The following is a 10,926-nucleotide window of genomic DNA, read 5'->3' on the forward strand; positions in this document are numbered from 1 at the left end:
TAATTTAAACAGGTATGGAGAGTACAATGTGCTTTAGAAAGCCTACTGGATGAGGTTTAACTCTCTGAGACAAGCGCAGTAATTCAAAATCATTTCATTGGTTTTATGTTTTTACTTTTAAATAGTATATGGACAGTAATAAGTATTTTTTTAGATTTTGATTTTGGTGGTCATGGATTTTGTAATATAAAACGATTTAAAAGGGTTGACACAACTTGTGTTCTTTTACCTCTCCTGCTTCTGGGTTTATTTAGCCCTGTAAAGAAGACTTGTGATGTATCAATCCAAAGCAGTGTTAGTAGTGAACTCTTCCTTAGCTGTTCATAACCACTTCCAGTTTTGTCAACATGAAATTTTTGGTTTAGTTACCTTGTGGAGAAAGTTTAAACACACAGTGACATTAAGACTAGAGACTTACTCCTAAAAACCACTACCTGGAGCTTTGCCCCTTCCTCTTGCTCTGTCCCTGTTTCTGTGAATTTATAATCAAGTGCAGGTAAAGTCCTTTTCTTTTTAATATATTTTTTTAATTTTGATATCATTAATGTACAATTACTTGAACAACATTATGGTTACTAGACTCCCCCTATTATCAAGTCCCCCACACATACCCCATTACAGTCACTGTCCATCAGCATAGTAAGCTGCTATAGAATCATTACTTGTCTTCTCTATATACTGCCTTTGCCGTGTCCCCCCCAGCTACATTAAGTGTGCTAATCGTAATGCCCCTTTTTCCCCCTTATCCCTCCCTTCCCACCCATCCTCCCAAGTCCCTTTCCCTTTGGTAACTGTTAGTCCATTCTCGGGTTCCGTGAGTCTGCTGCTGTTGAGTTCCTTCAGTTTTTGCTTTGTTGTTATACTCCGCAGATGAGTGAAATCATTTGATACTTGTCTTACTTTTGTGTATGGGGTTAAACAATAATCCAGTTTCATTCTCTTGCATGTAGCTGTCCAGTTTTGCCAGCACGAGTTGCTGAAGAGGCTGTCATTTCCCCATTGTATATCCGTGGCTCCTTTATCGTATATTAATTGAATTCAGATATTAGTTCTAGTAGTTTTGGAATGAATTCTTTAGGGGTTTTTTTTATGTACAATATCATGCCATTTGCAAACAGTGAAAGTTTGACTTCTTCCTTAGCAATCTGGATGGCTTTTTTCTCTTTGTGTTGTCTGATTGCAGTGACTAGGACCTCCAGTACTATGTTGAATGAAAGTGGGGAGAATGGGCATCCTTGTCTTGTCCCTGATCTTAGAGAAAAAGCTTTCACATTTTCACTGTTAAGTAAGATGTTTGCTGCGGGTTTGTCATATATGGACTTTATCATATTGAGGTACTTGCCCTCTATACCCATTTTGTTGAGAGATTTTATCATGAATGGGTGTTGAATTTTGTCCAATGCTTTTTCAGCATCTATGGAGATGATCATGTGATTTTTGTCCTTCTTTTTATTGATGTGGTGGATGATGTTGATGGATTTTCGAATGTTGTACTATCCTTGCATCCCTGGGATGAATCCCACTTGATCACGTTGTGTGATCCTTTTGATATATTTTTGAATTCGCTTTTCTATTATTTTGTTGAGTGTTTTTGTGTCTATGTTTATCAGTGATATTGGTTTGTAGTTTTCTTTTCTTGTGGTGTCTTTGCCTAGTTTTGGTATTAGAGTGGTGCTGGCTTCATTGAATGAGTTTGGAATTATTCCCTCCTCTTCTATTTCTTGGAAAACATTAAGGAGAATGGGTATTATGTCTTCTCTAAATGTCTGATAAAAATTCAGTGGTGAATACATCTGGTTCAGGGATTTTGTTCTTGGGTACTATTTTCATTATTGATTCAATTTCATCACAGGCACTGGGGAATGAGCTTGCACATATCTTTTAGGGGCATGCAATTCAATGCACTACACTAGAGTTCTTAGGGGTCAGACTACTCAGGAGAACAAGAGCCCTGTGGGTTCCTAGAACAGTGCCCTTAAAGAAACCCAGAGAGGTGGTGTTTATTATAGGTGAGGAGGTGTCTCCCTGTTGCAGACAAGCATAACCTCTCATCCTGTCTCTTCCAGTGGGCCAGCATTAGCTATTGCCCTGCTCGCACTTCTGCCTAACATCCCTGACCATGCCTTGGGGTCAGAGGAATAAGAAGAATGCTTGTGAAATACACCACAAGGCCCAAGATGAGACACCCCCACCCATCCTATTTTGGGGGCTACTTCCCCAGAGCTCCCCTGTTGCTGACATTGCCCAGAGACCTCAGAGCACCATAAGCACTACCACTGCTTTGCAGGCATGCCGCGCATGAGATCAGATGAAGGTGCCAAGAGCCAAGACCAGGAAAAGGCAAGACCTCTGAGGCTCCACTCTCAATTAAGAGCTCACACAGAGGCCTTCTAATGAGGAAGAACGCCACTCCTGTTGCACAAGTAGAAAATGAAACCCCCATTACAAAAGTAGACATGCTGAAGATTGTCATCCCAAGTACAAGCACAACTTCCCTGAGATCCTCAGGAGAACCTCTAAGTACATGGGGCTGATCTTTGGCATTAATGTTAAAGAAGCTGACCTCAGAAGTTGGCCAGACACTGTCTGAGTGGTTAACAGCGGCCAGACCCTCAGTTGTTTTATCTTAGAGTTGAGAGACTAAGACTGCAATGAAAAACTGATGATAACTGTTTGGTATTTTAGGGAAAGCAGAGAGGATCTCCACCTGTGGCAGTAATGTTAGGAGGCCTGTACTCTTGCCCAGTGCAGGTGAACCCAGTACACAGACTAGCTGTTTTATGTGTATCTTGTCCAGAGAGTTTCTGAGAAATAAGTTTGATACTCTGTTCAGGTAAGATGTGAAGACACTCAGCTGGGACTCTGTCGTGGGCTGAGAGCCAGAGCCTGCTCCTTTCCAAGGGGCATTTGCCGTAGGTTATCTTGAATATTCTTTCATAAATCTATGAGGGCTAGATTTCTGCTTGTAGTAGAATGAATGAAAATAGGGGTGAATGCAAAGAAAGGTGGTTTGGATGGAAAGGTAGCTAGGAGGGACTGGATGAGATGGATCTTTACACGAATTTTGGGATTTCTGAGTTGCATCAAAATGGAAAGAGACTCTCTAACACTTAAATAGTATGTTTTCACATGGGGGAAATTGATGGAGTTTTATTTGCAAAGCAACAGTTTGGTTGATTTGCTATTGCATGTTCTATAATACTTCATGATCTCTGAGACAATCATTCATAAACTATTCATGAATGATCTAATACATGTGAGGCACTGTGATAAGTGCTTTACATGTATTACATACATTCCAACTGTCCTAGAAGACAGGGCTTATCCAACCTATTTACCAGATGAAGAGCCTGAGGCTTATAAAGTTTGGTAATGGAGCAGAGTTCACAGGGCTAGGGGTGTGACGCAGTTGGGACTAGATCCCTGGTCTGAATTCTCCTAGAGTCAACTGTTTCACATCATTTCTTCATAAAAATACTGCTCTTTGCCCACTTCTCTGCAATCATATATAAGTGGATCTGTTTGGGGAAACTCTATTTGGTTAGTTTGGTCTGTTTATGCCACAAGCTCTTGATTACTATGGATTTTTTGTAATTCTTAATATCTAGTGGAATAAGCTATATTTTTTCAAGGGGATATTAGATCTGTTTGGCCATTTGCAAGTCAATTTAAATTTTATAACCAGTTTTCAAGTTTCAAACACACATACACCTATACACAGATATCCACACACAAACCTTTGGGACTTCATTTATAGGAGAAGAATTACAAGTATCTGTATATTGGGGGCAATTAACATGGTCATAATATTGAATCTTCTATCTACATACATACATTTCTTTATTTAGCTAGGCCCTCATTAGTGTCTCTAAATAATATCAGTTTATTTTTTTCCCTTGAGTTGATACATTTGTAGAGTTTTATTTACTTATATGTATCAGGTACTGTTATGTTATTTACAAGTTATATTTTGTTTAATTTCACTTTCCCACTTTTTGTTGCCACCAATTAGTATTTTTGCATATTAATACTATACCCATCAACCTTTATAAACACTTTTATTGACCTGATAATTTTTCATTAATATGTAGATTTTCTTCACATACATTCTAATAATCTCTTAATGGTGCTAGCTTTATTTTCCAATCCTAATCACTTTGATTTCTTCTCTTTCTGTTACTTCCTATGTATTATCTTCACTAAAACACTGAAAAATATGGTGATAGGCATCCTCATCTCCTTCCCAGTTTTAAAGTAATAGCTCTCAGTGATTCAATTATTAAATATACTATTTACTGTAGGGTTGTGTAGATACCATTTATCTAGTGTGATCTTTTTTTTATGAATGAGTGCTGATTTTGGTAAGCCAATTTAAGAATTTAGGTATGATTTCATCATTTAATCTGTTAATGTGATTGATATTCCCTTCCCTTATGTAAGTATGAAAATTTTCAGAGTAAAAATTTTAAAAGTAGGGTTCCAATCCATGGCATTAGAATGTGTTAAGTGTGTGGGATGGTTTTAGTCACATTTTTTTAAATGTGGATATCAAAATCCTCCACTGTAATTCTTATCAAAATCCAGTTATTTCCCCCAGTTCTCTGCAGTAGCCAAGTTAATAAATCAGAAGATGATAGATAGTCTGTTTTGGAACATGCTATTCAGTTCTTTTGGTCTATTTGTCTACATATACATCTATACCACAAACTCGTATTACTGTAGTGTTTTTGTAATTCTTAATGTCATATCTTCTCTTTCTTTCTCAAGACTATATTAGTTATTCATAGCCATTTGCAAGTCAATCTAAAATTTGAACTACATCATCAAGATTCACACACATGCACATGTACATAAACGTTCACACACAAAAATCATGGCTTTATTGAAGAGGATGGATTGTGTTTCTTTGTACATTAAATTTGGAGAGAATTAACATGTTTATTCTATCAAATCTTCAATCTGAAACATACAGTACTTCTCCATTTAGTTACTTGAATTTCAATAAATAGCTGTATAATTTTTTCCACAGAGTTCTTATGTTTTTTATTATACTTATTGTTAGAAAACAGGTATTCATTAAGGTAATTTGCAAGGTATGCCTTATTTAATTTCATCTTCGCATGTATGTCGATACAGAAAAAAGTGCATTTTTGTATATTGACACTATACCCAATTTTATTTAATAACATTTTTATTGATTTAATAGTTATTCTTCAGGTTTTCCTCATATACATTTTATTCATGTTTAATTATACTAGCACTGTTCCTTGTTTCCCAATTCCTACCTTTTTCATTACTTCTGTTTCCCATTACTTTTCTATGTATATCTTTATTAGAAAGTACAATAAAATGGTGGTAGCAAGCATTTTTGTCTATTTCTCAATATTAAAAGGATTCAAGGTTTCCACATAAGCTGATTTTTACTCTAAGGTTTATTAGTGATGTCCTCTAATCTACTTTTAGAACATGAATCCACTTTTTGATCATGAATGAAAGATGCGTACTTTTATGAAACACTTTTCTCTATCAAGTTAGGTAGGATTTTTCTCACTTGGTCTGTTGAAGTGCTATGGGAGTCCTTGACCTATTTGTCCTCAGATTGATCCGTTCTTCAACCTTACTCTGCCTTGTGCTCTTCTATACAGGGTCTGACCTCCAATTCCTAGTCTCTCCAATATGAAGACACCAACTCAGTTCAGCCAACAGAAGAAACCAGAGGAGATTAGACCCCAGGAGGATGGGAATTCTCCCTGGTTTTCTCCTTCCTCTTTGGTTCAAGTGGCTTCTGCTTTAATTGCTCCATCTTCTCTTGATTCCAGCCCAACCAGATTAGCCCACAATAGTATCAGATTCTGTCAGCACAGAAATCTATTCTCCAGTAACTCTGTTCCCTCTATTTGTCCTTCTAGGCTGGATGTGAAACTGACTTCATAAATTGTTAAGCACTGGTATTCCTGACATTCCTGATTGGCTTCTGTATCGCTTGTACAACCACTTTCCTGATCTGAAAGCCTTCTCTGACTGACATATTTAGACCCACCAAATAATCGTTAGTTGTTCGAGTTGGCAGATTATATTAACTGAGTTCTTATTACGACTCTGTCCTTGAATAACAAAGAAACTCAACTGTCACTACCATTCAATTTCACTAGATAACATCTCCACTCTAGTTAATATCCAAAACTAGACAAAGTTAAAAAAAAGTAGACCTGGGAACCTCATCAAAATAAAACTTTCTCAAGAAATTTTTGAGAACTTTCATATACCATTCTCAAGAAACTTTTCTCCGCTCAGTAATATTTATATATATATGGCCCAAATTTTAATGGTGTGAATAATATGCTCTATAGCAGAAATTCTGTGAAATGGAGCAGGTGGATTTAGGGTATATACATAAACATATTTATAAAAATATGACATTTATGAAATATCCAACATGTCAAACCCTAGAAACAAATGTAAGTACAAGAACGAATAAGGTAACATATAATGGAGATGAAAGTAAAATTTAAGAGTTAGAAAACAGTAGAGACTGTTCAAAAGAGCCAGTTTCTCAAAAAGACCTTTATGGCAAATAATTTATTTAAGTATTAACAAGTAGCAAAGAATAGAATAAAAATAAGTGGTATGAGTTAAATACTACTATATAAAATAGGTGCAGTAGAGATTTAAACAGTGTAAGAGAACACCAAAATACATTGTAACAATGCCTCGGGATAAACGAATGGCAGACAAGGGAAGAGTTTCTCCTATACAAGATTTTCAGGTGATGCATCAAAAAGAAATGAGAGAATTACCATTCTACAGCCCTTAATGAAGGACGATCATAATTATCACAGTACCACGATTAGCAAAAAGGAAGAAACACTGACAGTCCGTGTCTCCTAATGGAAGTAGCGAGCATTGCCTCTGGAGCGGTCTTGCAAAGAGCAAACCTACTGAGCAAAAAAGTGCAAGTCTGACTGGGTTCTCAGGGACATGAGGAGGTTGGCGTAACACGCATGACCTGGAATCACCAGAGGGAGGCGGGCCGGGATTCCGACCTCTGACCGGCACAAGTCAAAGTGAGAACTGTCAGTTGGGGCTGGCAGTGACCTCCACCTGGAATCACCAGAGGGAGGCGGGCCGGGATTCCGACCTCTGACCGGCACAAGTCAAAGCGAGAACTGTCAGTTGGGGCTGGCAGTGACCTCTGCTGAGAAGCTGTCATTGGCTGAGCTCCGTCCATGCTGTAGACGCTGACCGGATGTGATGTCCCTGACTTCCTCTTCCAGACCATGGAGGCAGTGAGCGCCTGGGTCCCGGGCGTGGGGATGCATCAGTAGAGAGGAGTCTGCAGTGCTGCCAGGCATCAAGTGGGGATCGAAATAATTTCTGAGGAGACCATCCACCACAGAAAAGTGAGGCCCACTAGATAAGAGCCCCGCGCCTCCCCCGGGTCAGGGCTGGGAGGCTGACCTAACGCACACTTCTAACTTGGTAGTGTTCGGCTTGGACCTGTGTGGTGCTGGGTTGAGGCTCACCGGACCAGAGAGAGTGAGCTGCGCACAGTGTCTCGCTCTTACTCGTAGATCAAGGAAGCCCCAGTGGAGTGGGAATCCCGGGGAATGCAGCCTTGAACTGTTGTCCATGCTGAGAGGCTCTGGGCAAGGCTGTCAGGTAGATGTGACGCGTCCAGAAATCAGGAGGCAGAGGCTTTGATCTGTGCTTGGGCTGTATTAGGTCCGCCAGATAAGAGACCCCAGGACTTGTCTGGACTTCAAGTAAGGCAGCTTGAGTGAGAACTGGGTTGGAGCAGGGGAGGGGGTGACCTCGGACACCAGTGCAGATGGTGGGCGGGGCATCTAGCTCCTGCTGTCAGTCCTGGGAAAGCCCCGGTAGTGTTTCTGGGGGAGGTACCTTCACACTTCCTCCTCAGTTGACTTCAGGAGATGTGACATTGGTCTTAGGGGGACAGCCTCCTGTTGGTGTGGGGAGAGTGGACCAGGCCCTAAGAATTGCCCAGGTAATGAACCTGAGGGAGGCCTGATGGGACCTCGTTCCTCAGGGCTGCGATGGCTCTCCAGAGCCCCAACCCACCTGCCTGGCTGGAGATTGTGGAGAATTCCCAGCGTGGTTTGCCTGGCTGCACACTCGGAAGCATTCAGGCCTCCCCTCCATGCTCTTGGGGGATATGGCAACCGGGAGGTGAGGAGACCTGGGGGGCCCTGTGGCTGTATTGTCAGAGGTCCGTTGGGTGGCGGCTTAAGCAGAGCCACCGGCCACAGTTGCGTTTGCCAGCTAAGGCCATTCACCTCTGCCTTCCCTCTCTTCAGCAGTGATTCCTCATTGCCCTCCTTCCTGTCCACAGTCCTACCTGCTGCCACTCGCAAGAGCCGTCATGTCTCTGCATCAGAAGAATCCACAACGCTCTCGGCGTCAAAGCCTTCAGACCCGCAGCGAGACCCAGGGCCTGCAAGCTGCACAGACGTCCGAGGCACTGGTGAAGACCCGTGTGTCTTCGCCTCCTCTAATGCCTGGCAGTTCGAAGGGGGCTTCTGCTGCTGGTGTTCCCAGCACTCGTGAGGGTGCTCAGGGTTTCCTGTCATCTCCTGTTGCCATCACAGCCACCTCATCAAGCAGATCGGGTGTGCGCTCCAGTGGCCACAGGGAGGTGGAGAGCACTGCGCAGGCTGCCCCACAGCCCGCAGAATTGCCCTTAGATCCTATAGATAGGTTAGTGTCTCTTTTGGTGTGTTACCTGCTGCACAAGTATCACATCAAGGAGACTGTAACAATGGAAGATATTTTCAAGGTTGTCTCCCCAGTATGCAATGAACACTTCCGTGTGATCTTTGCAAATGCTTGCCAGCGCCTGCAGGTGGTCTTTGGCCTGGATATGAAGGCAGTGGATCCCCCCAACTACCGCTATGAGCTCGTCATCAGCATGGGCCTCACATATGATGGGATGCTGTCTGACCAAGAGCGCGTGCCCAAGACCGGCGTCCTGATCGTCGTCCTGGGTGTGATCCTCATGAAGGGCAATTGTGCTACCGAAAGGGAAGTCTGGCGAATTCTGAATGCGATGGGCATGCATGCCGGGAGAGTGAACCCCTTTTTCGGGGAGCCCCGGAAGCTCATCACCAACGATCTCGTGAAGGAAAAATACCTGGAGTACCGGCAGGTGGCCAACAGTGATCCTGCCCAATTTGAGTTCCTGTGGGGCCCGAGAGCATATGCTGAAACCACCAAGATGAAAGTCCTGAAGTTCCTGGCCAGGGTTAATGGGGTTGAGCCGAGTGCTTTCCGATCTCAGTATGAGGATGCTCTGCAAGATGAGGAAAAGAGGGCCCAAGACACCATGTCAGACACGGCTGCCTCCCTTCTGGGGCCCCTGCTGGTTCTAGTGGCAAGTCTAGTCATGCCTACTGTCCCTAGTGACCCCCGAGGCTGATTCCTCACTTTGTTGTTCAAAGGCCATTTAGAGTTCAAAGAATTGAGGCCTGAGGTAGGGCTGAAAGGAGCACAGGATGTATGTGTATGTGTAACTTGGAAATGTGTTCTTTTGTTTGTCACGTGTTTATTATTCAAATGTTGTTTCTTTTAGTACAGATTCAATTAGCTTCAAAATCTCCAACTTTAGGTGCGGTATCAGTCTCACATGGAAGGCTATCATGAGGTTAAGTGGTAAAACCTCTGCTGTTTTGCAAAACTGATTGCAACCATCTCATATTGTCACCTGGAATCAGATCGCACAGAAGTTCTGTACGCATTTATTCGAAAAATGGATGAAATCAGCTTTAAGATAGTTTGGTTTATGAAGTTGAAGCAAATGCATTTTTGTCCAGTTCCAGCTTTTTTGTCTGTAAGGGTTCAGAATGTCAGCTCAGAATATGCTGTTTGGCATATTTATTTTGAATTAAAGATATTTGAGCAGTAGCCGATGAAGGAGGGACACTCTGACCCTTCTTAATCCCCCTGAAAGCAGGAGATAAATCTCTCATGGGAATGGTGTCCTACCTGTACCAGGAGGGTACAGGGCATTCTTATCACTAGAGAGAAAAGTTAGAGCCAAATGGCTGTATGAACCTTATTATTTACTACTTGCTACCCTTAACCCACACCACTCTGCCATGTCAATTCTTCGTAGATTCATTTTTAGTTTGTCTAAAAGTTATAATAAAAGCTTCCTGCTTTGGTCACTTCTTTGAGTCTCATATTTTTGTGGGGCTCCCATATGTACATTTGTATGTAATTAAATTTGTGTTTTCTTCTGTTAATCTGTCCTTTCACTAAGGGGTGTGGAGTGGGTTGTCTTCCTCAATAACCTAGAAGGATAGGGGGAAATTACTTTTCATCCTCTATGTGTGCATTACAACACCCTTCCCCTGGATATTCTCCAGTGTGCCTTCTTGTCCAAATTGGACTGTGAACCTGCTGACCAGCACTGCATTGCATCCTCTTCTGAGGCTTTCTTTCTGCACCCCCAAGGAACTGCCGAGCATCACCTGCCCTTTCCCTGACTTAGTGTGTTCCAAGTACCTGGCAGCCCCATCCTCACCGTGGAACCTCTCTGATAGCAGTGTCCTGTTCCACGCGAAAGGTCATTTTGGTAGTAAAATTTAGACCTGGTCTTCACCACTAAGCATTGTATTACATTCTCAAGGCGATTTCCAAATGATCTGGTGAGTATAGTCTGATTTAGTAAAGAATCTGCTAGTTTGGGAGCACTATTCCTAAAAGATGGGCTTATTTTATGATATTTGCCGTTGAATTTTAATGGGATTTCTTATTTGAGAATAAAGAAAACCTCTAATTTCTTTAATGAGAGGTGATTTTAAGTTAAATCTGGATGTAGGACAAGCAGAGGCTGAGGGGGTGAGGGAGCTGTATCCTCCTGAAAGCAGGAGATAAATCTCTCATGTGAATGGTGTCCTCCCTGTACCA

The 10,926-nt window shown here is 41.9% G+C and overlaps 1 protein-coding gene across 1 annotated transcript; it reads left to right on the forward strand.

Annotated features, from left to right (window-relative positions):
• The first annotated feature begins 8,380 nt into the window (after window positions 1-8,380).
• LOC130682009 (melanoma-associated antigen B16-like) lies at window positions 8,381-9,433 on the forward strand. Its single transcript, XM_057496014.1, has one exon. It carries the CDS (start codon window positions 8,381-8,383, stop codon window positions 9,431-9,433), a length of 1,053 nt encoding a protein of 350 aa, XP_057351997.1.
• Window positions 9,434-10,926: the final 1,493 nt, after the last annotated feature.

The sequence above is a fragment of the Manis pentadactyla genome, chromosome X (assembly GCF_030020395.1).
Source record: "Manis pentadactyla isolate mManPen7 chromosome X, mManPen7.hap1, whole genome shotgun sequence".
Classification (NCBI taxonomy): Eukaryota; Metazoa; Chordata; class Mammalia; order Pholidota; family Manidae; genus Manis; species Manis pentadactyla.